Source organism: Engystomops pustulosus, chromosome 11 (genome assembly GCF_040894005.1).
Source record: "Engystomops pustulosus chromosome 11, aEngPut4.maternal, whole genome shotgun sequence".
Classification (NCBI taxonomy): domain Eukaryota; kingdom Metazoa; phylum Chordata; class Amphibia; order Anura; family Leptodactylidae; genus Engystomops; species Engystomops pustulosus.
Window position 1 is genome coordinate 23193815 of NC_092421.1, and position 27297 is coordinate 23221111.

General features: G+C 43.3%; 1 protein-coding gene across 1 annotated transcript; it reads left to right on the forward strand.

Moving 5' to 3' along the window:
• The first annotated feature begins 4045 nt into the window (after positions 1-4045).
• Positions 4046-16485, forward strand: DNAJC12 (DnaJ heat shock protein family (Hsp40) member C12). The gene is made up of 5 exons (XM_072131163.1): positions 4046-4194; positions 6939-7017; positions 8752-8891; positions 12595-12787; positions 13468-16485. The coding sequence occupies exons 1-5, from the start codon at positions 4114-4116 to the stop codon at positions 13560-13562; spliced, it is 588 nt and encodes a 195-aa protein (XP_071987264.1). The 5' UTR covers positions 4046-4113; the 3' UTR covers positions 13563-16485.
• The last annotated feature ends 10812 nt before the right edge of the window (positions 16486-27297 follow it).

Below are 27297 nucleotides of genomic sequence, written 5' to 3' on the forward strand. Positions count from 1 at the left end.
CGCAATACGGAGTGTCTGACGATCATGTACTCATGATCACTTACATTGTGCGCTCGATTTCCTGCATGTGTTGCTACACAATTTTAAAGTTAAGTCCCACGCTCAGTCCGAATTCGTCAAATCATCTGACGGCGCACCCCCCAATTTTTGTCTCATGAAAGCCGGCGCCAATGCGCCAAAATCCGATCGTGTGTGACACAATCTCCTTCTAAATGCCTGCCCAGCGGCGCGATCCCCGAAAACTTTGGAAAACCCACCAAAAATGGGGCCACGGGACCGTTAGTAAATAAGCCTCTATGTATCAATATGCTGCCTGACCTTTCCAAACTACGCACTGAATTTACCATTGATGCTTCCATTGAAGTCACCCCTTTTCTATGATTCTTGGATATCCAGATTTCTCTTCAGGGTGTGAGGACCATGCCATGGACGGTTGCTGGTAAGTTTAGGGTGGAGAACTTTATGAACAACTCTAGCTGGCTCACAACTCAATCTTTCTCCAGCCTCTTGGATCCTCTTTCTCTTGGTGATTCGTGGACCCAACAACATTACCTGACGTCTCTGCCTCCTTGCTTACAATTAAGTTGCGATAAGACTTCGTTTGAGAGCCTGCACTTGGCTACAGGGAACATCTGCCACACATATTCCTTGGCTCACTCTTGCTTGCAATCCATCCCTGATTCCCCAGGGCCAGTGTATGCAGCCCAGTAGCAAACAGACTTGAAAAACTCCCTCTTGTTTGAACAATAGACCAGGATATTTGAGCTGTGCCAGCGTACTTCCATTAGTTCTCGCTATCAAGAAGCGAGAAGCAATTTTTCCACAGATACAGAGACATTTTCCACAAATTCCCTAATAAATGTTGGAAGGAACTTTACTGTTTTGCTGTGTGTTTTAAGCAATAATAACAACAGCTAATTTCTGTGAATTGTGGAGACTCGATTGGTTTGGGTCTCCCCTTGCTTCTCCTACGCTATTGCAACATCATGAACATCTGGAAATATAAACCACAGACCACAGCGGGGGATGATGGTACTAGCGGCAACCCGAGACAAGAGTCTAAGTTGCCCCTGGTCTTCGCCAGAGCCCGCTGCAAAGCGAAATGGACTTGCTGAGGCAGGGGGCCACCAGGTCGTTCCACGGGTGCGACTAAGCCCGCGGTGGCAGCCAAGGTAGTGAAGCAGGAAACAGGAACCACAGGATGTCACATCGGGACGGATCAATAGAGTAGGAACCACACAGAAGGACAACCGGAGCTGGACACAGGAACAGACCTCAGGATGGCAGGACCTCGGCAGGATGGCAGGACCTCAGCATGGCAGGACCTCGGGATGACCACCGGAATGCAGGAATGCCACAGGGATACGGGAACTTGGAGGAACACTGGAGTACAGACACACGGAGGAATCCTAGGAACGCTGGAACACTAGGAAACAGGAGGGCTTTCACTTCAGGGAAATGACTTGAAGATCCGGCGGAGAGTGAAGGGAGGTGCCGGATTAGAAGGGCAAGCTGGATTAGCCAGCGCCAATCAGAAGGACGCTGGCCCTTTAAATCACAGAGTATCGTCCTGCGCGCCCTAGAGAGCGGGGGCACGTGTGGGCCTAGTCCTGGACGGGAGTGGGAGCCAGGACAAAGAAGACCGGGACCAGAGCTGGACCAGGAATGGGTAGAGGTGAGTGCTATGCACACTACATAGCGCAGCACGGGTGTACCCGCGATCCGCGACATGGATCGAAGTGGCACCTGCGACATCGGTCCGTGCCGGGGAGCCACGTGGCAGCGGAAAACGGGTGCACCCGCGATCCGAGACATGGATCGCAGGGTCACCCGTGACAGACGCATTCCGATTTTATGGAAACATAGTGCTCCACCCACAACAGGGAGTTGCCAAGGTCAATAACCTCATGCCCATGGAGGACCTCAGCTCCTCGGTTCTTGGCACATACATGGCCCCGGATGGAGATATTGGTCCTTGTCCTCAAACCTTTCTTTCGCTTATATGTCATATTGTACTTCTCTCATTTTATCCTGATGCTTTGGGGTCTTCGTTCCTGACTTCTGTCTCTTTACAAAATAAAGAATTATAAATAAATGAAGGATTTCAGATAAATGTTGATGTGCTTTCTGTTAGTGAAATGGCATTTGGTTAGTTTGACCTCTAGTTTGTTTGAGAACATAGATAAAAGCTGTAATTTTGAAGCTGTATATAGAGCAATGTCAGTAAATAGAAAATGCTTTTTCAAAGGAATTTCACTACACCCAGCAATTGCATAATCAATAGAAAAACTCTACTGGTGGTTTTTTGAGTTTAAAAAATGGAGGACATATCTTTTGACATACAATGCGGATTGATGCCCCACATTTAGTATGAGACAAGGCATTATAGGGCTAGTAGCACACAACCGTGGTTCACCCGTAATACACGTACCAAGTGATATATAATGATCCGCGGGTAAGAGGGGAGTCCTTGCATTACATATCACTTGTGTCTTAGACACAATGGACCACAGCCAAAATTTATTGTGGAGCTTTCCTAATCCGAGGTGATATTACACAGGTGTGATAGAAACTATGAGGAATATAGTTCCTGTAAGTGTGGGGGGCAGGATATTAGAAAATTTACCAATATAAATCTATTAAAATTTCTGTACCACTTTCTTGATATGCAAATTGAACCCTCTTGTCTTTTACCTCCTCAGCCAGACATTCTTGACCATAAAATGGCCGCAGATGGAGGTCATGTAATCTTATATGTCCATGAACAATCGCCCTGCCAGGACCTTGATCTTATATTCAAGAATTCTAACATAAGATCCTGGCAGGGTGATTGTTCATGGACAGATAGAGATCACATGACCTTCCATCTGCGATTTTTATGGTCAGGAATGTCTGGCTGATAACAGGTAAAAGACAGGATAGAATAGGTAATTACTAGCTGATCAGCTGGTTCACACTGCAGAGGCAGAAGTAGACAGCTCCACCTGAGGTGTATCAGGATCCTGCCTCACTTTTAGTTAAAAAGGGGTTATCTAATTTCAGCAAATTAATGCAAAGTTATGCAGTTTTCCAAAATACTTTCTAGATCAATTCCGCATGATTTTCTAGATCTCTGTCATTCTATAGAAAGCTTCTATGTTTATTTCCAGTGGATATAAATCTGACCATGGTCACACATGTGCACGGCTCATTATATCACAGAGAGGAATCAGAGCTGTGTGATATAACGAGCCCTGCACCTGTGTGACCATGGTCAGATTTCTATCCACTGGACATAAAAAATCATCATTCTAGAAATTCATCATTCTAGAAATTCATAAGGAACTTATACAAAAAGTATGGTGCAGCACGGTGGCACAGTGGTTAGCAATACAGCCTTGCAGGGTTTAAGTCCCATCCAAGCCAACATCCGCAAAGGGTTTGTATGTTCTCTCCATGTTTGCGTGGATTTCCTCCGGATCCTCCGGGTTCCTCCCACACTCCAAAACATACTGGTAGGTCGATTAGATTGTGAGCCCCATTTGGACAGGGACCGATTTGGCAAGTTCTGTGCAGCGCTGCGTTATCTGTAGGTGCTATATAAAGAAAGGATTTATTATTATTTATTATATAGGAAAATTGTATAATTTTTTCGTCATACAAACGATAACATTACTTTGCCGAAATGGGAATACCCCTTTAACAATACATTTTGTTATGCACATTTTCCGATGCATATACTTATTACGCTAAGCAATGGATTGTGTATGGGTGAGTTTACAAATTTTGCGAATTACAGATCACAATATGATAGTAGAATGGTTGCCAGATGTTTGTTTTCTGCTGACTATAATCAGTCAATGACCTCTTCCTCCTCCTACTCATACAGTAGCATAACACAAAGCAGCTCGCTCTCATATTGTACACAAGCAGACGTAATAAGCGGTGTTTTTTGTTAACTATAACTCCCAGGCTTCACTGCGAATGGAACAGCCTCTCCCCCTTCCAAGTGCCAATAGCAAGCAACAAGTGCGGCGCTGCCCATCTAACACAAGGGCTGGGGGAGCCCCCCGTAACAGTATAAAGTGAAGAGGAGCGGAGCTGGGTGTGTATACTGCTCATCCTGCCACACACATGGAGTCTATTCTGAACAGCATTGAGGAGGCTGTGGGGGAGGATTATTACGCTCTGCTGGGCTGTGATGAGCTCTCCACGGTCAGTGTCCATCTTATCTATTCTGCTGCTCTATTATTATTCACAAGAGGTTATTACTCTTAGGTTTGCTGTGCCTGGAAATGTCAGGATATGCAAATATAGCTATGGCGAAGCCGGCTCTAATGTGATATCATTGGGATCCATTGTGCTTGTGATGTTGTAGATGACCTTTTATAATATACTGTATTACTATATATTACCAATGTAAAAGAAGAACACCTGCATGTATCTGATATCTTCAAAGTAGCCACACGCAATATTCTGAACCTTGTCCTTTGGACCTGTATGTTGTGATCGTCACAATAGATATTTTTCTAACCTTTATTTTTGGATATATTTTATAAAAAAAAAAAAAAGTTAAAAAAAAAACTGCACATAAAAATGAAAACAGAAGACAATATAACAGATGAAAAGAACAACCTGCTGTAGAATGTAGAGACTGATATAAACAAGGAATTTTTTTAAGGTTTTCCAATTTGAAGTAAACCAAAACTTAAAGGAGGATATTTAAATGTCATATATAGTTAAGTCATTGGGAATTTTGGATGAAGCCAATAACAAAGCAGTTGATTCTCCCATAACTCAAAGTCTTGAGACGCACGTGAAGTTTTTGCTACAGATTTTGCTTTATTTTTTTTACCCAAAACTAGAAATGGAGGAATAGTCATAGTCAGGGGTGTAACTACAGGGGTAACAGCCATAGCAGCTGCTATGGGGCCCACAGTGTCAGGGGGCCCCGACATCTGGGGTATTTGGTGTAAATATGCTATATGTATGTATTTGTTATGTGTATATGCTCTAAATGTGTTTGCATATGTGATGTGTATATGCTGTATGTCTATGTACATGATGCATGGGTATATATGGAAGTGTATGGATGTGTATATACTGTATGCATATTTTTTAAGGGGTGAGTGCCTTTCCTAGTTACGCCACTGATTATAGTCATACCTTTATATTTCCCATTTCATCCTTCCTTTTTCTGATTCCCAGATGTTTACAGCTACAAATATTGTAGCTAGACCCTATCTTTGATATTTGGTTACCATGGTCTATAAGAAGACGTGGGTGATTCATTGATCTGATAAGTAGTGATGAATGTTGCAGTGTTGTCTCACTATCATAGTATCATATTGTTTCCCCTTTCTAGTGAATGAGACGGATGTACAAAGCTGATATTTACCCGGAAATAACAACATTGATGGTGATTCATTGAGAACACATCTGCACCCTGACGTGTCCTCCTAAGGAGATGGACCTGTAATCATGGCCTGAGCCAAATTAGTTGCCTAGTTAATAGTTGGCCACTACTACTACTGCCTCTTGGCTTTGGTCTACATAGTAATTCCACTGAGTCTTCCTAATAAAGTTTATAATATGCAGATTTCAGGGGCGTAACTAGCAGAGCCAGGGCCCCATAGCAGACTTTTGAATAGCCCCCCCCCCTCCCCTTCCCCCTCAGAAAATATAGATAGTTGTATACTCACACATCTATGCACTGATATATACGTTTATACACTTACACAGATCTGTCCCAGAGGCTGCTGACCAGATAGGGGAGGTAGATGGCAGGAATTAGAGATGAGAGATCCCTAGTCATGTTGTTCTGCTGTCCCCTCCCTCTCCCCTGACATTTCTTATCTGACTTTCTGATTCATGCTATTTACTGTTATATACATATTGTCCTATAATATTATCCATATTATATTATCCTTTATATAATCCTCCATTATTTAGTGTATCAGGGTGGATGATGGGCCCCCTAACACTGCAGGTCCCATAGCAGCTGTTACCACTATAGTTATCCTCCCCCCCTGACAGATTTTTCAAATTACATCAGGAGAAATTCTTTTTTCTTTTTTACCAAATGGAATTGGACTTAAGGGAGACACTAAGACATTTCTTTGCAAAAGGTGGTTATAATAATAGTAACTCTTTATTTATATAGCACACACAGATTACGCAGCGCTGCACAAAGCATGTTAAATTGGTCCCTGTCCCCATGGGGCTCAAAATCTAAACAACTTAACAGTATGTTTTGGAGGAAACCGGAGTACCCGCAGGAAACCCAAACAAACACAGAGAAAACATACAAATTCCTACCCAGAACCCCAGCGCTGCAAGGCAGAAGTGCTACCCACTGAGCCACCGTGCCGCCCATAGGTTATAATGTTCTTCTTAGGTCATGCATAGTTCCTTCAAACAAAAGCAAATCTAAAATGTGGTGCAAAAGAGGACCAAAAATATGCAATTACCAAAGCAGAGTAAAACTTGCTACGGAGTTTTCTTTATTCTTCATCCTATCTGCTTGGCTTGGATAGATTTGGTCTTGTGTTTTTTTACTATGTTCATACACTCTGTTATATTGACTATGTCATCCGCTACAAGTCTTGGGTGAAGCACGGACGTCACATAGATACTTCTGTAAAGAGAATCCTGAAAATGCGCTCTTACGTCTGTGTGGATTCATCTACGTTCTGCAGTGTTCACAGAGGTTATTATTTCTACAGCCTTAAACTTTACACTTGCTAAGAGGTAGGTAACGGTGACTAAGGGAAAACATGACTATAATAACAAAGGATGGAGAGGAGGAAGATGAATCATGACAAGCTCCTGCCGCTCCAGGGAAATAGCCGACCATTGTCAGAAAGTGTCAGGCTTACGCTTGTTTGAATAGTCAGGACGACGGCTTATTTATATAGAGAGACGTCACAAGCAAATGACTGTGTATGTTTTTCCATCAGGTCGAACAAATTATTACAGAATATAAAGTCAGAGCCCTTGAATGCCATCCTGACAAACATCCAGGGAACCAAAAAGCAGGTAAAACATTCATGTTTATTATAATAATTGAAAATTATATCCACAAATTAAAGGGTATTCTTAAACACTTCACAGTGTTGCATAGGGCATTTTACAAGATTTCCAAACTTTTAGACTTATTATGTTTAACTGCAATATTTTATTTTGGATAAAAAAAATTCAGTTTTTATCTATATGCAAATGTTCTTTACGAGGAGTAGAGTCGGGGCCATGTCTGTTCGTGAACCTGTTATGCATCTTTTTGTTATGCACCCCAAGACCAACTACCGTATTTTTCGGACTATAAAGCTCACAAAAAAAACTATTGATTTTCTCAGAAATCAAAGGTGTGCCTTATAGTCCAGAGCGCCTTATATATGAACCGTACTTACAGACAACAACTGCCTTGAACTGTGCACAGGTCTGCCACCTGCTGGTCATTCATCCTTACAATCAGGTGCGCCTTATAGTCCAGTGCGCCTTATACATGAACCATACTTACAGACAACAGCTGCCTTGAACTGTGCACAGGTGTGCCACCTGCTGGTCATTTATCCTTATAATCAGGTGCGCCTTATAGTCCAGTGCGCCTTGTATATGAACTGTACTTACAGACAACAGCTGCCTTGAACTGTGCACAGGTCTGCCACCTGCTGGTCATTCATCCTTATAATCAGGTGCGCCTTATAATCCAGCGCGCCTTATATATGAACTTTGACGTTTTAGTAGGCATTTATTCATGGTGCGCCTTATAATCCGGTGTGCCTTATAGTCCGAAAAATACGGTACTCTACCCTTTTACCCAATGACTGACATCGACCATTGACCAATTGGGTCGTTAATAATTTCCAAAAATATTTTAAAGTCGGTTGTCGATTAACTAAAAAAGATTTGCCCAGGCCTCATTTACTAGAATTAAGTTGCAATATCAGAGACAGATACAATCCTACAATTTCAGAAAATGTAAGAAAAAAAGTAGATATTTTTTTGTGTAAACAATCTCTAAATCACCTCTAAAATTGTCTGCTATCTTTATAAAAGTATCAGACTGTAGGAGCACAAGGGGACACCAGTTGACAGAAGAAGCACCGCAATGATTCTGAATTGCCAGTCAGATAATCTGTGATAAAAACTTTGGGGAGCTGTTAAATGAATCTCTGATTAATTGATGGAGATGTTAATCTTGAAAGGGAACCTGTAATCAAGAAGGTCATTTTTACATGATGACAGGTTCCAAGGCCTCTGGCATGTTTATTTGAAAAATGCATTTGTTGTAACCTGATTTCCCCAGATTTTTAATGATTTAATGACATCTGCCAGAAGTGTGTGGTGAGTCCCAGGGGGGCAGTTCAAATGTTCAAATGGTACAAGTCATCTTCTCCTTAATCCCTCCTCCCTCCTCCTCACTCATAGCCTTCCCCCTCCCTCAGTCTCTACTGTATTCCCCCCTCCCAGTCACGTATGTTAGCTCACTGCAGCAAAGAATTCTCATTTGAACTGCCTCACCCAGGACTCACCACACACTGCTGGTAGGGAGCCAGGTAATGCTAAAGATACAATTAAAGCTTCACAACAAGGCTTCACAACATGCAGACGCTGAAGAAAACAGAGTATAGAGTATAGAGTTTGTTTTTATTAACGTCCACTTACAAAAATCATACAGGACGAGTTGGGACACCATCCCCATTATGTACTCTGTGTCATACAGATATTCTGGGTGACAATTTGGTTATCAATACCTACTTTTTTTTGTAGTTGAAGAGTTTCAAAAACTTCAACAAGCCAAAGACACCCTAACCAATGAAGAGAGTCGTGCACATTATGACCACTGGAGACGGAGTAAAATCATGATTCCATTTCCACAATGGGAAGCTTTGAGTGATTCAGTAAAAATGGTAGGTCACCTTAGATTTATACATAATACAGAGCGTTCTGGAAAAGTCAACAAGAACGGGACAGTGGGTTGCCTAATTTAACCACAAATCCAATGTTTATGACTTCAAGCTGCCTGAGTCTTAATTTCATACACATGTCCCACTTGTCATGTGACCCTATAGACAATGGGGAGGAATAGGCGGGGAGCCATTGGCACATGTGTTTGTTGGGAATGCAACGTGTGCAGTTTCACAATAATTTGTTTAGATGAAATTGTTGCGGTATTCCGGGTCTTTGAACATTGGGAATAAACATTTCCTAATCCAAACCTCGTTGTAATATACATGTGGGTTATGTTAAACTATGGTAACCTTTTACTTATTCATTTAAGATGTACTATCCCTTTTTAACTTTTACTTTTTATTAAATAGAAATAGAATCCGTCAGTCTCAACACAAAAATCTAAGAAATCTTAATAAATACAAGTATGTTCTATGAATTTAAAGGGAATCTATCATCCGTTTTGACAATAATAAACTGCAGATATGTGGAATCATACCTTTGTGTGTGTAGTAAGTAGCAGCAGTACTGTGAAACTTGAACTTTTAATCCAGTTTTTCAGCTCTGGAAGTGTTGTGGGACAGGTCTTTCAGCCTCAAGAGTTTTCACAGCCCGACCCTTTGCTCTGAGTAACTACTGTAGAGAGCAGGAAGCTCTTCAGGCTGAAAGATCCAACCAGAACTCTTACAAGAGCTTTAGCACCATCTCTACTTACAAAGGTATTGTCAGGATTCGGGATGTGTGGATCATCTGGACCACCGCGAGACCTGGGACCTGTCTTCACCAGAGCCCACCGCAAAGTAGGTTGGACTTGCTGCGGCGGGGTATGACCAGGTAGTTCCACAGGTGCGACTAGCCCGCGGTGGCAGCCGAGGTCGAGCTACCTTAGCGGAAGACAGTCTCGTGGTCAGGTCCAGGCACAGGGTCAGGGCAGGCGGCAGAGATGCAACGTGAAGTCCAATCAGGGGTCAGCAATGGGAGGTCCAGGCAGATGGGAACGGGAACACAGCAACACAGAAACACAGCTACACAGAGGAATACTGGTAACACAGGACTCAGGAGCAAGAACACACTGGAACACAGTAATACACAGAAACACAGGAGACACAGGAACGCAGGATAATCGCTAGGAAGCTTTCTCTAAGGCTGTGAGGCACAAAGATCCGGCAGGAAGTGTAGTAGGGGGAAGGTTTAAGTACTTTTTCGGAAAATGGCCAGCTCCAATTAATGGCGCCCTGGCCCTTTAAATTTACTGAAGGTGGCGCACATGCACCCTAGAAGGCGGGAACATCCCGGGGGACAGAGAGGGGCACGTGTGCACCTGAAACCCAGGCGATGGGTCGCAGGAGCACCCGTGACAGGTATGGTTACACAGACAGACACACAGACAGTCTGCAGCTTTGTATAGCCAAAACTAGTGACAGATTCCCTTTAAATCCCACATGCATGCACTTGCAGGGTTGTACTGACCCCTTGGAAGACCAGAGGATACTCCTGTGGGCACAGGCTTCACATATAGAATTGGGCTCCCAAAGCCTTTATAAGGGAGAAATGACCATAAGGGTCTTTTGATTCACGAGGCTTTAACCATCCTCGTCCACATTGCAAAAGTGAGTTCCGAATTAAATGAGTCTGTGTCCAGCACTGGAATTTGACTAACTTGAAAGAAAAGACAAAACCTGTCCTTGCAGGAAGTTAGCTCACAACAAGACTGATAAGTTTATTGAGGGACCGACATTTATAGAAAACCATAAGGCACTTTACATAAGGCATGTAATTAGGAAAGCAGCAACTATAATTGGGTGTTCTCACCCTAACACTATTGGATGTAAGCACACAAAGGAATGTAGAACCATTGGCTGTCTTCACATAAACCAAATGTCCAGATGTTCACCTGGATACCTTCCACTAGGTGGTACTAGCGAGCGCTAAGTCTTTGTGTGCTGAGGGGCACACCCAAACTTTAGTTTTTATTACACAAAGTTGTGTGAAATGAATGCTGAGTCTTTAAAATGTCTGACAGTATGTAAGATGGCATTCAAGACCAGTGTAATATCTTTAACACCTTGTAGGGAACAATTTTTTGAGGATGTGGTGGGAGTAATAACTTGCCACTTAAGTTATTTCTTATATGATAATTGACAGATAGTATGCATGAATAGAAATTAATGATAATGCACAGAATAATGTCCATTATGGATCGAGGGTAGGTACGAGTCATCATCTATGGTGGGCCAGTGGTGCCCCAGGCCAACACTGTGAGCGTACAGTGGGCTACCATCAACTGCTACAGAAATTGTTGGCTATATGGGATACTATAAAATATAAGCTTTTAACATTGTGCTGCATCCAATCTTTAATTTTTCTATCAAAGAAACAAAATCTAGCCCTGCCTGTGTCAAAGGAAGCCAATTAGCCTAATTACTATCCATCTGAAGTAGCAAAATGCTTAAAGAATACCTGTCACCTAAAACCCAACACTGATGAAAAATGCTCTCCCCAGCACATGTCAATGTCATATCAGTGTGTACTGTAAAACTTTTAAAAACCTAGTACCCACATTATGCAAATAACCTTCTATGGATTATCAGCAGTTCAGTTCATTCATGCATCCGTCTGGGAACTCTCCTCTTCTCCTGATCCGCCCCTTAAATCCAGCAAGTATAACACAAGACTATAGTATATGTCAGGCAAACCTTCTATGAGATGTCAGTCCCAGTCCGGAGGATGACTGGACCAGTTTCCTGACATCCAGACAAAGCTGAACGCCAGGGCAGAAGTGTTAGTGGAGGAACAATGGGGGTCATTTACTAAGGGCCCGATTTGCGTTTTTGCGACGGTTTAACTGAATATTTCCGTTTTGTGCCGATTTTCCCTGTATTGCCCTGGGATTTCGGCGCACGCGAACGGATTGTGGCGCATCGGCGCCGGCATGCATGTGACGGAAATCGTGGGGCGTGGTTGAATGGAAACCCGACGGATTCGGAGAAACCGCCACATTTTTAAAAAAAAAGTGTCGCAGGACTCACGCTTACCTTCACCCACGATGGCTCGGTGAACGTCAGTGCGTTCCGATGCTCTTCAGCGCAGCAGCAACACCTGGTGGACCTCGCAGAGAATGCGCCGCTGGATCGCGAATGGACCGGGTAAGTAAATCTGCCCCAATGTCTCCATCTCAGCTAACTTAACTATTAAAAACCCAGAGCAAAATCAATAAGAGACAGATGGGTGTGGTACAAATCAATCAAATCAGTCAGGAATGAAATAAAGTAGTTTTCAGACTAGTAAGAACAGAAAGTAACTTAAAAACCAAATCACATTGATCAGTGCACCCTCATTTGTACGTTACGGACTAATGATGGCACTGAAGACCGATCGGGCATGGATGTTACAAGTAGTTAATAAGAGTCACGGGACTCCAATTCTTCTGATTCTGTAAGATCTGTGTAGCACTATATACATAAAGGAATTATTATTAACTCTTCTGGTCTGCAAGTGCCTAGAAATGGGACACCCACTTAAGCACATCGTATTGCTGCTACTCTTTTCCTACAATCTTACTTTCAAAAGTTCATGTAATATATCAAACAAACAAATAAATTGTACAAAAGAGAGGAGATCATGACCAAAGAATTTATTTTTTTTTTTATTTGTATTTTTTAGTCAATGCATTGGGCTGTAAAGAACAAGAAGGAAGCAATGCTGGAAGCCCCAGATAAATCTTCAAGTGAAACACATGATGACATTTCATTTAACTCGGAAGAAAAGAAAAACCAGATCAGTGATGAAAACGAGAATCACCTTTTGAAGAAAACACCAGAAAATATTGATTTGCTGTCGCCTAAAAGTCCTGAAGGTAACAACACAATTAAATAAAGTATTCAATCAATGTGGTCTTTAAGACGACGCTTGGTGTGTGACAGGTCCTTCTTAAATGTCACCCATCGGACTGGAATTCCTAGCGCTTTATTACTCATACACTGGATTTCACCGTTCTACTTGTATCGTTTGACTTTTACCTGAGACGTAATACAAACCCCGACTACTTATTCTAAAGTCATTGGGAGTCATTTACTAACGGCCCGAATTGCGTTTTTACACCGCGTTACCCGAATTTTTCCGTTTTGCGGCGATTTTCCCTGAATTGCCCCAGGTTTTTGGCGCACGCGATCGGATTGTGGCGCATTGCCACCGGCGTGCACGCGACGGAAATCGGGGGCGTGGTCGAACGAAAACCCGACGGATTCGGAGAAACCGAAACATTTTTTTAAAAAAAGTGTCGCTGGACACGCACTTACCTGCACTCGGCCCGGCTTGGTGAAGTTCAGTGCATTCCGATGAACTTCAGCGCAGCAGCGACACCTGGTGGACGTCGGAGGAACTGCCTTAGTGAATCGCCAGAAGAGCCGAATCCTCCACACAGAATGCGCCGCTGGATCGCGAATGGACCGGGAAAGTAAATCTGCCACAATATATTAGACTTGTAGACTTGTTCTGTCATGTAATAATAGTTTATTCTTTCTTATTTGACCACAGGAAGCCCTGACATGACCTACTGTCTTCTCCGCTTCCGTTGGTCGGCTGAGGCTCCATCGGATCTCCTGCGGAAATTCAGAAATTATGAAATATAAATGTGCTCACCTGAAGTATTAAAGGGGTTGTCCGAGAGTTATGAAAATAAACTAAAGGTGGCCAGAGGGTCTGCTTAAAAAAAATAAAGATCTACTTACCTTCCCGTGCTGCTGTTGCTCTGGTCTGGGCGCCATGTAAACAGACATGGCCGCCGGAGCAGAGCTGGATTCAGCTTCCGGCCGGCCGTGGCCGTCACGCCTACCCGTCCCTATTCACATCATTGTGTATGGGGGCCAGAAGGATGTCGGGTCCGGGCGGAAGCTGAGTCCAGCGCTGCTCCGGCGGCCAAGTTTGTTTACACGGCGCCTGGACTGGAGCGACAGCAGCGTGGGACACCGGAGGGCACCGGAAGGTAAGTAGATCTTTATTTTTTTAAGCAGCCCCCTCTAGCCACCTTTAGTTTATTTTCATAACTCTCGGACAACCCCTTTAAATGATCTTTCCTCCATATTATATATAAAAGTTATATATTTAATGTATTTTATTTCACAACTACCTAAGGATTTGTGCTTCTCTTACTAATTATAGTCACCAGAAACAGAAACTGAGGCATCCATCACTTTACATCTCACATCTGGATATTTCAGCAGTACACAATGCAATGGGGAAGATTTACTAGCTCCTTCCCTTTAAGATCTGCTCTTTTTTTTGGCCAAGGCAAAAATAAGGGTCTAACCCTAAAGAAGCCTGAATTCTGGTGCATTTGGATTGATAAAATTTCTCCAAGAAATTTCTTAATTGCAACAATAGCTCAATAGTTGAACATGATGGGTAGCCCTACAAACAGTGTGAATATAGCCATAGCCTTATATGTAATGCTGTGGACTACTGGCTTCTAGCAGAAAACTGGACTGGAATTTCTATCGTTATTGGACCTGGTTTATAGGGAAAGTATCTCAGTGAATCTCATGTAAACTGCAGTCAGCATGTTATAGAGCAAGATGAGCTGTGTAGATTGTACATAGTGGGGCACATTTACTTACCCGGTCCTACGCGATCCCCGCTGTGTGTTTTCCAATGAGAATGAACTTTGCCGCGATTCACTAAGATCATGCGCCCGATCTCCTGCATCTGTTGCTTCCCCGCTCAGGTCCGCCGAAGTTCACCTTCTTGTTCCCGGTGCATGTATTGCGACACAATCTTAAAGTTAAATCCCGCGCTCATCCATCCATTGGACCGTCCGACGGCCCGACGCCCAAAATCCGATCACGTGTGACACAATTCCCTTCTAAATACCTGTCACAGCGGCACAAATCCCAAAAATTTCTAAAAGCCGACAAAAGTGCAATCCGCAGGACCCTTAATAAATAAGCCCCAGTGTCTTATCTGCAGGTAGCATGTTATAGAGCAGAAGGAGCTGAGCAGATTGTACATAACTTCCAGGGGAGAAACTAGAAGAGCAGTAGCCATAGGGGGCCAGCAGTGTCATGTGTGCGGATATGGTGTATATACTGTATGTGTGTGTTTATATGATGCGTATCTGTATATGGTACTGTATGTATGCATGTTTATGCTGTATGTGTGTATATACTGTGTGTGTAATAATATGATGTTTGTATACAGTGGGTAATATATATCATCAGACAGGCTCCTTGGGACAGATCTATGTCTGTCTTTGGAGCTTCGCTGCTCATCAAGCTTTGCCCCTTTAATAAATGTTATTATGTTCTATATGTGTCCGGTATTTTCCTTTCAAAAAGGCGCAAAATGCACCAAAAGTCTCAGCACATACACCAGCAGGGGGCTGGAGTGACTTTGTTGCAAAAAGTTGCAAGTCATAAATGTGGCTTTGCACGACGTTGCACCAGTAAATAGTCCTGTGTAACTTTTCAGCAAAAACCCTCTTTGCGACTTTTACATACCAAAAAAACAATGATAAATCTCACCCTGTATATTTAAGTGTGAAATGAGAATATAAATGTGAGCGCGCATGAGTGTATACATGTATGTATGTTTGTAAAAGTGTATAAAAAGTGTATAAAAGTCTGCTATGTTACGCCCCTGAAAGCGTCATATCTACAGGAAGCATGTTTTAGAGAAGGATGAGATGAGAAGATAGTGTCCTATCTACAGGCATGATGTTATAAAGCAGGAGAAGCTGAGAAGATAATACATAGTGTCCTATCTGCAGGGAGCATATTATAGAGCAGGAGGAACTGAGCAGATTGTACATAGTGTTCTATCTGCAGGCAGCATGTTATAGAGCAGGAGGAGCCGAGTAAATTTATCAGTGTCCTATCTGCAGGCAGCATATTATAGAGCAGGAGGAACTTAGCATATTGTACATAGTGTCCTATCTGCAGGCAGCATCTTATAGAGCAGGAGGAACTGAGCAGATTGTACATAGTGTTCTATCTGCAGGCAGCATGTTATAGAGCAGGAGGAGCCGAGTAAATTTATCAGTGTCCTATCTGCAGGCAGCATATTATAGAGCAGGAGGAACTGAACATATTGTACATAGTGTCCTATCTGCAGGCCGCATGTTATAGAGCAGGAGGAGCCGAGTAGATTGATCAGTGTCCTATCTGCAGGCAGCATGTTATAGAGCAGGAGGAACTAAGCATATTGTACATAGTGTCCTATCTGCAGGCTGCATGTTTTAGGTCAGGAGGAGCTGAAAAAATATTATATAACTAAAACTGGTTATTATCCACTTTCTGCTTTTTATGTGCTGAGAAGTCATAGGGATGAACCAGGCAGTGGCAGTCTCCTTTCTCATTGAGGATTATTCCTTCATATACTCTCGCCCATATTCCCTATTCAGTGTAGCAGAGTGTTAAAAGTCACACTAAACATAACTGCTAAGGATTGGAAGCCCAAATTCTCTTACCAATGCATAATCCTGTTGTCTGATGTAAACTGTAGATTAATATGTATATGTATTTATGGTCATCATGTTTCTAATAAAGTGATTGCCCTGCACCAGTCTGTTAATTACATTATTCCCAGACGATGGAATATTAATGCTAAATTCATTGCAAAATACTAACTTTCTCTGAACTTAAATGTAGATATTTTTGGTAATTTATTAAACAAGAAAAACTTAAATATCACATGGTCATAAGTATACAGACCCTTTGCTGTGACACTCATATTTAACTCCCATGCTGTCCATTTCCTACTGATTCTCCTTGAGATGGTTCTGCTCCTTCATTGATGTCCAACTTTGTATAATTAAACTGATTGGACTTGATTAGAAAAGGCACACGCTTTATCTATGTAAGACCTCAAAGTGCATGTCAAAGCCTAAGAGAATTATGAGGTCTAAGGAACTGTCTAAGGAGCTCAGAGACAAAATTGTGGAAAGGCACAGATGTGGCCATGATTACACAAGAATTTCTGCAGCACTAAATGTTTTTAAGAGCACAGTCCAGCCAAACTAAGAAATAGTGGGAGAAAAGCCTTGGTAAGAGAGGTAAAGAAGAATCCCAATTTTACTGTGGCTAAATTGCAGAGATGCAGTAGGGAGATGGGAGAAAGTTTTGCAAAGTTAACTTTCACAACAGCCACCACCAGTCGGAGCTTTATGGCAGAGGCAAACCCATCACCCCTTTCCCTGCCTACTTGCCCACACTGTGCTTATCCATAGGTGACAACTGGACGACAATTCCCTACTCTTAGAATGTGCTCAGAGTATGCTAATGGAGGCCGCTCCTCATAAGTAAAGCCCAAATCCAGGTGTAAAAAACTTGCATCATTCCCAAGAAGACTCATGGCTGTAGCAGCTCAAAAGGTGCTTCTACTGAGCAAAGGGTCTGAGTGCTTTATGAACATGTGATATGTCTGTTTCAAATTGGTTGCAATGAAATAAAGAGTTAAAAATTTAAAGGGGTCTGAATACTTTCTATAACCACAGTATGTACTGTATGGGGCCTATGGATTATCCCCCATTGGAAGAATTTGATCTGCCCCATCCTTTTGTTAACATTCATTAACATATGTAATTACAGTACGCAATTACAATTGTTACAATGTTTCTGCACAGCCTCGGTGCATGCTGGGCAATGTGAATCAATGGCTAGAGAGATTTTATCTAGAAAGAATTCTTATAGGACAAACTAAATCATCAACAAGAAGAGGCTTTTACCAGACACAAACATCATCGTGAAGCAATAAAGAAGACCTAGCCCTATCTGATGGCGGCATGTAATATCCGCAGCATGCTCATAAAAATGGATAAGATCTTTGCAATTTTGCTTGTACTTTTGTCTGGGGTTTTATTTCCTTTGGCTATGATGTCATTTATCCTTGGATTTTTGGGTGGTTAATTGGTTGACATGGTCTCTGTCTTCTCCATCTTTATTTGCTCACCTTTGCTTATAAACATCAATCCACTCTTAAAATAATATGCTAATGTCTCCTCCGTAGTCTGGATACACCCAAATCTAAAAGCTACAGAGGTCCAGGACTATCTGGTCAGTGACACTCTTCATGGTGGGCTACGCCTGTCTCCATATCGGATCTGAGATGAAACAACAAGTGTAGACTTTCAGGTTTAAAGGGCATCTACCATCAGGATGAATGACTATGCAAATGTACCTGAGGGGCTCCAGGTTCCATAGGTGTTGACAGAGCCCGAAGCCCCTCAAGCTCATTTGCATAGTGTCTTTCATCCTGGTGGTAGATGTCCTTTAATTCCTAAAAGTTTAGGAATTGAAACCAGTTTTCTACAAATCCTCCTCCTCGTTTCAGGGTCTCAAAAGTAATTGGACAAATTAACATTACTAAAAATAAAATGTTCATTTTGAATATTATGTTTGGAACCCAATTATGTCCCCAAATGCTGGTTCTGGTACTGTGTGATGCAGTCTTCGGTTTTTACTTCTTTGTGGGACTTTTGGCCTTATAGGGGCTGGCCACTTTATCTCATGTATTTTGTAGTGTGGGGGGCAGGATATCAGGTATTTTACCAATATACATCTATCGTATATACTCGAGTATAAGCCGACCCGAGTATAAGCCGAGGCCCCTAATTTTACCACTTAAAACTGGGAAAACCTATTTACTCGAGTATAAGCCAAGGGTGGGAAATGCATTGGCCACACACCCCCTCCCCAGTATATAGCCTGCCAGCCCCCAGTGGTATACAGCCTGCCAGCCCCCAGTTGTATACAGCCAGCCTGCCCCCATTAGTATACAGCCGGTAGCCCCCAGTGGTATACAGCCAGCCTGCCCCAAGTGGCATACAGCCAGCCTGCCCCCAGTGGTATACAGCTAGCCTGCCCCTAGTGGTATACAGCCTGCCAGCCTCCAGTGGTATACAGCCTGCCAGCCCAGCACTTTAAAAAATCCAAAAAAAACTAAAACTTATATACTCACTCTCCGGCGACCCCGATGCGCTCCTCTTCTGTCTTCCCCGCGGCTCTTCTTCGATCTTCCGTAACAGCTGGCAGAGACGTGGCCATGCGCTCTTCTGGCCGACGCATACTAGGGCGGCATAGTATGCACCAGCCGGCAGATAACATGGCCGCATCTCTGCCGGCTGTTACAGAAGACCAAAGATAGAAGAGGAGCCGCAGGGAAGACAGAAGAGGAGCCGCGCTGAGCATCAGTACCGCTGGAGGGTGAGTATACAAGTTTATTTTCTTATTGACTCGTGTATAAGCAGAGGTGAGATTTTTCAGCACATTTTTTTGTGCTGAAAAATCAGCTTATACACGAGTATATACAGAGGTAGGTAAAGAGTTGTCTGTTGTGACCTTCCCCTTTCTCTTACCCTCTGATATCACTCCCTAGTAATAACACCACAATAAGCCATCACACTATTCCTAATCAATGAGGTTATTACTCATTTATAAATTTCCCCCATTCACCACAAACCATCAATTACCACTTAATTATTTATTTATTCATATTAATTTCTTTTACTGTAAGCTATATCCATTAATGCGCACACCTGAATCATTTGTACCTGCTATTCTCATTCAAAACGTCTCTTACACACTTATCTAGAGCTCTGCCAAGCATCCAATCCCAGCAAATTCCTCTCAGAATTTACTGACCGAGTCGGCTCGCTGTATGCGCACGATCCACACAATATGTCGCTCCTACACCTAGCGGCCATTTTTCTGGTTTCCCTTCCCCACACGCATGCGCCAACTTTCACTTGTGGCGCGACTCCCACCTCCCGAATACTATATTAACCCTGGCGCCCTTGCGCCTCCCGCTAGCGAGCGGGACAAGCTTCATACCCCCCACGCTGCAGGTAGGACAAGGATCGTTTCCACACAAATACTTACCATACCGGGTTCCCTTATTTTAAATAATCTGAAAGTCACATCTATTTACCTTTTTATCTAGTTATCTATTTATATATTCATTTATTTATGTCTTAATTAATCCACCTTTCTTTCTAATCGCTATAATTTATAAATGATTCACCTATTAATTTGTTCTTGCATTTATTGATTCATCAATTGATCTATTCAGATCACGATCTGGTTCTATTTTTATATATTTTTTAATATTGTTTGAAATAATGTTTGTATAATTTTTTTTACCCTCTTAGCAATGCAGTATTTATCATATGCTCAACAAGCAATAATTTGCATATGTATTTTTACTGATTTATATATTTACCAAAACCCATATTTTAGTACCATTGCTATTTTTTACACTCATTGATATCAAGCACTTTTACTATCTCCTTCTTCAAAAAATTGTATTGCTCCATTTATTTATTTATTTGTGTGTTTTGTAAATGTACTTCGTTTTCAGTCTCATACCACTTGAGAAAGGAGTCCTAGTTACTCCGAAACGCGTTGTGACCCGAGATTTTTCAAATAAATGCTTCTTTAACCATGATGTACCATACCTGAGTTTGGGAGTGCGCCACAACAGACAACTCTCTGCCTACCTCTACATATCCTGATCACGACCGTCTTGGCAACCGAGTCCCGATACCTATTGTCTGAAGGCAGCACCTCGCCACCCACCAACGGCTTACCAAACGCTTATTAGTGTTGTGCCTAAGATAGCACAACCCCGTCTGGTGAGCCTCAGTCCAATTGTTTCTCCTTCTCTATCTACTACCACCACCCATATTTGAATAAGAATTACTACTCTATGAGCGCTATTCGGTTTCCCCTTGTTTGCCTTTCTATCCACATGAGTATATACGGCAGGGGCGTCGCATCAAGATCTGTGTCTGAGGACACAGATCATGATGAGAACGAGTGCAGGGGCTGCTTTCCCCTGCAAGGACCTAGCCTCCGGGGGTTCCAGAGGCTGAAGGACCTGTGATGATGTCATGATCACATGACCTGCAGGGGAAAGCAGCGCACAGAAAGAGAGAGAGCTGCATCTGTGAGGTGAGAAACATGATAGGGACTAGGGAAGGGGGAGAACATTGTGGGCAATGTGGGGCACATTATTTACTGGGGGGACTGTGTGGGGCACATTATTTACTGGGGGGACTGTGTGGGGCACATTATTTACTGGGGGGGGCTGTGTGGGGCACATTATTTACTGGGGGGGCTGTGTGGGGCACATTATTTACTGGGGGGGGGCTGTGTGGGGCACATTATTTACTGGGGGGGCTGTGTGGGGCACATTATTTACTGGGGGGGGGCTGTGTGGGGCACATTATTTACTGGGGGGGCTGTGTGGGGCACATTATTTACTGGGGGGACTGTGTGGGCACATTATTTACTGGGGGGACTGTGTGGGCACATTATTTATTGGGGGGACTGTGTGGGCACATTACTTACTGGGGGGACTGTGTGGGGCACATTACTTACTGGGGGGACTGTGTGGGCACATTATTTACTGGGGGGGACTGTGTGGGGCACATTATTTACTGGGGGGACTGTGTGGGGCACACTACTTACTGGGGGTCTGTGTGGGGCACATTACTTACTGGGGGGTCTGTGTGGGGCACATTACTTACTGGGGGGGGGCTGGGGGGGGCACATTACTTACTGGGGGGGCTGTGTGGGTACATTACTTACTGGGAGTCTGTGTGGGGCACATTATTTACTGGGGGGCTGTGTGAGGACATTACTTACTGGGGGGCTCTAGGACAGACCGTGATTTGATCACATATATTTTCCAGTAATACACAAGTGATGGGTAACACGCACCAGGTTTTGTTTAAATTCAAGACAAACATGTGAGCGCAGCCTTACAGTATTTGGGGAGATTGTTAGGGGCAGCAGCAGGATAACATTGCCAGGGAACACAGATGTAGGAACAATGAGGAACATAAGATGTGGTGATGGGGATTTCTCCTTTGTTCTCTGTAGCTGTATATACCAGAAGTAACCTTGCTATTGGCACAACCACATGTGAGAAGGTTATGTACAGGAGGGGGCATTACTGAAAGTGCAATACACATGCATTGGGGCCCGTGCCCCGAATCTTTTACCACCCTAGCAACGCCCCTGATATACGGTATTAAAAGTTCTGCTCTGCTTTCTTGATATGTAAAGTGCCTGAGAGGACCTTATGATTGTATTCATGACCAAGTTTGAGGTAAAGTTTTTTCTTGAACAAGTGAACTGAGACCTGCCTAATATCTGTGAGGATCAGTGGATCCCCTGGACCACCGCAGGAGGTGGTATTAGCCGACACCTGGGACCTGAGTCTAAGAGGTACCTGGTCTACACCAGAGCCCACCGCAAAGCGGCACGGACTTGCTGTGGCAGCGTACCACCAGGTCGTTCCACTGGTGCGACTAGCCTGCGTTGGCAGCTGAGGTCGAGGTACCTTAACGGAAAACAGTCTCGTGTTCAGGTCCACCCCTCAACTTAAGTGGTCGGGTCCAGGCAAAGGCACAGGGTCAGGGCAGGTGGCAGAGATGCAACGTCAAGTCCAATCCGGGGTCAGCAACCGGAGGTCCAAGCAGATGGAAACAGGAACACAGGCACGCGTGACACAGAAACACAGCAACACAGTAACACAGCAAAACAGAGGATCGCTGGTAACACAGGAGGTTTTCAGCCAGTGCACCAATCAGCGGTGCGCAGGGCCTTTAAATTTTCGGCATCCAGCGCGCGTGCGCGTGGCAGTCCGGAATAGCAGGTGAGTCCGGCGCAGGGGCTTCAGCAGGGGCACACGGAGGACCACGGGTGTGCCCGCGATCCGAGACAAGGATCGCGGGAGCACTCATGACAATATCCCACTTTTTTACCTAAAAAAACTTGTGTTGCTTTTGCAGCATGTTTTGGATCATAGTCCATCTTTAGTGTTAGGCCTCACCCACCTGATCCGGCTACATTTTATCCATTCGTTTCGGTCTTCAGTCACACCATCAATAAACAGTAGTGACCCAGCGCCATTGCTACTTCATTTCATAACAAAGAGTTGTGTCTGTTCATGCTCATCCACCAACTAAATGACCTAAAAGGAACCTGTCAGCCCCTTCTAAACGCCTTTCAAATTAAAAACTTAATAAATTATGCATCAAACCTTTCTCTCTTTTTAATGTGTCACAAGCTCCTTGAACCTTTACAAGCATCCCCCATACATTAGTAGATTTGAATGAGTAGGGTATAGCTGATTAGAGAGCTTCACCCTTTCTGCTGGCAGCCCAAATCTTGTAGTACATATCTCAGGCATATACAGTCATTCTCCATATATTGAAATAGCAGGCCGCTTCTATGCTTAGATGGCACAATGCATAGCGAGGCAGAGTTTTCATGGTAAACCTTTCAGTTAAAGGGGTTCTCCACTTTCAGCAAATATTTGAAAAGGTTTGTGTAAGGAAAAGTTATCCAATTTTCCAATTTTCCATTTTCTTTTAATTTTTTTATTCCATTCTTTAAAATACCAATAAGACTCTGCCAAATCTTTACCCCATCTTTTTTGGTCATAAGGGAAAATAACATGAAACGGGACAAAAACAATTTAACAACATCCTCCGGCCTCCACTCAAGTTTTTAAAATAACAAAACATTCCTAGCATCCCAAATCACAGACCTAAAAACACAAAACATAATGCAGGACTTACGATCCATATCCTTCTTAACAGGTCAAGACAATCCATATCCATAACAGGTCAAGACAATCCTGAAAAAAACTCCTCAAACTTAAAATTAGAAGACTGAATAATGGACATAACATTAAAAAAACAATCTTAGAAAAGGAGCAATTTACAGAGACATGAGAACAATTTTCAGTCGCATGACAGTTTTCCCCCGGGCAGGTATCTACATGAGCTACCCCTCTCTTTTTCAAAAATTCACGTGTGGGCAGAACCTGATGCATGCCCAACCAAGTAATCTCCAGATATCTGTTTGGAACTCCAGGAGCCTTAAATGTTCTCCACACTTTCCTGGACTCTTCCGGGGGTATAGAAGTGGGACATCTCACAGCTGCTCATCTTCTCTTAATTTATCCCAGATTCTATCTTTTACCGGTTCTCTGATGACATTGAGATGTCTTTCTTCGACAAAGACTTTCAGAGCTACATAATAGCGCGGTAAGCGCAACGCCACAGGTTTTGTTAGATCTTTAGCGACCCATTGCCACCATACAAAAAGCCAGCCTGCAGAGTATCTCATCATATGGGCAGTTCCATTCCCAGACTTGACCGTTTTGTAAATTAACAGTAGATATTGGAGTTTTAAGAAAACACTTACATTCGTGAAATCCATCCCTCCCCTAACTCACATCTAGACATTACAAGTACTCTCCTCAAACTTTCGGGTTATTTTCTTCACCCAAAGTACTTCAGGAGGTAAGATAACTGCGACATAGAGGAGCAAAGGCAAAACCACTGCTTTAGCTACCAGAGTTTTCCCTTTAAGAGAAAGACGCCTCAGCTTCCAGAAGGAGAGATTTTGGTCAATCTTCTTCTCTAGTTGGGCATAACTGGTCTTGCTCTTTAGATCAGCATCAAATGTTACACCCAATACTTCGTCTACGGTGGGAACATTCTCAATCCTATCGGGCATTTTTTTTACCAAAATTACAAAAATTACATTTGGTCCAATTAACACTTTGCTCTATCAATATGACAATTAGAGGAACCCATAAACACCACGTCGTCCATGTATGCTAAGCTTTTGACTTGTGTTCCACCACTCCCAGGTATGATTAGCCCATCCACAATCTTATCCTTTTGTAAGCTAACAGCGGCTCCATTATACATGTGAACAGCAGTGGGGACAGGGGGCAGCCCTGTCTTACTGTGGACCTTATGCTGATAGGAGGGCCGAGGTTACCGTTGACCGAGACCTGGCTTTCAACCTTAGCAGGGATGCCCATTTTCCCTAGAACCACAAACATAAATTTATGCAACACCTTATCAAAAGCTTTTTCTAGATCAATAGATTCTAGGAGTAAAGGCACATTAGTCTCATTACAGTAACTAAAAAGATCGCGCAGCAGTAACAAATTGTGTGACATCTTCCTTCCAGGGACTGCACATACCTGATATTCATCAATCATACGTTGAATCTAGAGATGAGCGAACACACTCGTCCGAGCTTGATGCTCGTTTGAGCATTAGCGTACTCGAAACTTCTCGTTGCTCGGACGAATATTTCGCCAGCTCAAGAAAATTGCATCTCCCGCCAATCACAAACCAGGAGACTCTGCACTCCACCCAGCATGACGTGCTACACTTACACGTCGATAGCAGTGGTTGGCTGGCCTGATCAGGTGACCCTGGAATAGACTAGCCCCTGCCCGCGCTGCTCGCATCATTCTCTGTCTGGATGCCGCTAGGGAGAGAGCTGCTGCTGCTGCAGGCATAGCGTTAGGGTGTTATATTAGCTTACTGTTTTTTTTGTTTGCTTGTGGCTGGCCTTGCTGAAATATCGATCCTCATGCATAAAAAGTTATAAGCACGGCGATCTATCAATCTGCCCCGAACCTGTAGTTTGTCCTCAGGTACGTAAGTAAGTAGGTAAAGCACTCTATTTGTAAACGAAATCGCGCTTTTTAACACATACAAAGAGAAAGAAAAAAAGAAGGTGAAAATACTTCATGTGCCAAAGAATTAAAATAAATTCATGGATTTATTACAGAGACCACTAATGGTCTCATCCCGTTCTTACACAGAAAAAGTGATCCCCTGCGCATGAGGGCACTTAAGTAGCAAGAGTAATTGGTAAGACGACTACAATAACATTATACCCAATCTACATATAAACACTGTTAACGACGAGTTAAACACACAGACAAATAAATAATAAGATGCCCACATAAGCGTCACCAGTGGGCAATAATATACTATGTTAAAGTGCTATTCAAATATAAGTGACACAAGAAAAAGAGTTATAAAAACGTAAATATATACAATGCAATTACAATGGAGTGGAGATGCGATAACCGAGGAGAATGTTTGAATAATGAATTAAGCAGTAACAAGACTGAAAAGGTAAAACATTCGAATGGCCTGTTACAAGAATGCATATCAATAAAGGTACTGGCAGAGTGCAGGTGGGAGCACGCAGAGGAGCCATGGCAAGCAACACTTTGGTCCGGAGTGTATATTTTTCTCTGTGTACGGTGGGTTTAAGTCCCAATATAGGTAAAGAATAGAGATGAGCGAACATACTCGTCCGAGCTTGATGCTCGTTCGAGCATTAGCGTACTCGAAACTGCTCGTTGTTCGGACGAGTATTTCGCCAGCTCAAGAAAATGGCATCTCCCGCCGTTGTGATTTTTGGCGGCCAGAAACAGAGCCAATCACAAGCCAAGAGACTCTGCACTCCACCCAGCATGACGTGGTACCCTTACACGTCGATAGCAGTGGTTGGCTGGCCTGATCAGGTGACCCTGGAATAGACTAGCCCCTGCCTGCGCTGCTCGGATCATTCTCTGTCTGGATGCCGCTAGGGAGAGAGCTGCTGCAGGTCAGGGAAAGCGTTAGGGTGTTATATTAGCTTACTGTTAGGCAGGAGTGAGTCTACAAGAACCCAACAGCCCTTGTTAGCGCTAGAATATTTTTTTTTTCTTTGCTTGTGGCTGGGCTTGCTGGCACTAGTAGTACCATATTGTGACGGATTTGCAGGGAGACTTGCGAACATTCTATTTAGCTCTTAGTGACACACATAGCCATCTCAAACACCTAAGTGGGACAATTTATTAGGGGTTTGATTGAATTAGGCACAGTCTGCCGATATTTTATTATTTTTTTTCAAAGCTGAAAGTTATCACACAAAAAAACAAAAAAACCCACAAAAAACACCAAAAATAAAAAACCACAAAAAAACAAAAAAAAAACACAAAAAAATGTACAGTATACACTTTAATTTTGAAAATGTGGAACCCGAGGGCTAGGGGTAGGGTTAGAGGGCGTGGGCGTCCAACTACTGCAGGGGTCAGAGGCCATGGTCCTGGGAGGGGTGAGACACCACCTGCTGATGAGGGAGCAGGGGAACGCCGCAGAGCTACAGTCCCTAGGTTCATGTCTCAAGTTACTGGGACTCGTGGTAGAGCACTATTGAGGCCAGAACAGTGCGTACAAGTGATGTCGTGGATTGCGGACAATGCTTCTAGCCATTTGTCCACCAGTCAGTCTTCCACGCAGTCCACCCATGTCACCGAAATCAGCACTCCTCCAGCTCCTCCACCTCAGCCTCCTTCCCCCCAGTCTGCCCCCTCCCAGGAAAATTTGGCATTTGAACCGGCATACTCTGAGGAACTGTTTTCTGGACCCTTCCCAGAGTCACAAACCACTTGTCCGGTTGCTGCTGAGCTCTTTCCCGATGCCCAGGTTTTCCACTGGTACAGGAAGGGTACTTGTCTTACGTCGGCGCACACAGATACGTCAAATGCACAAGA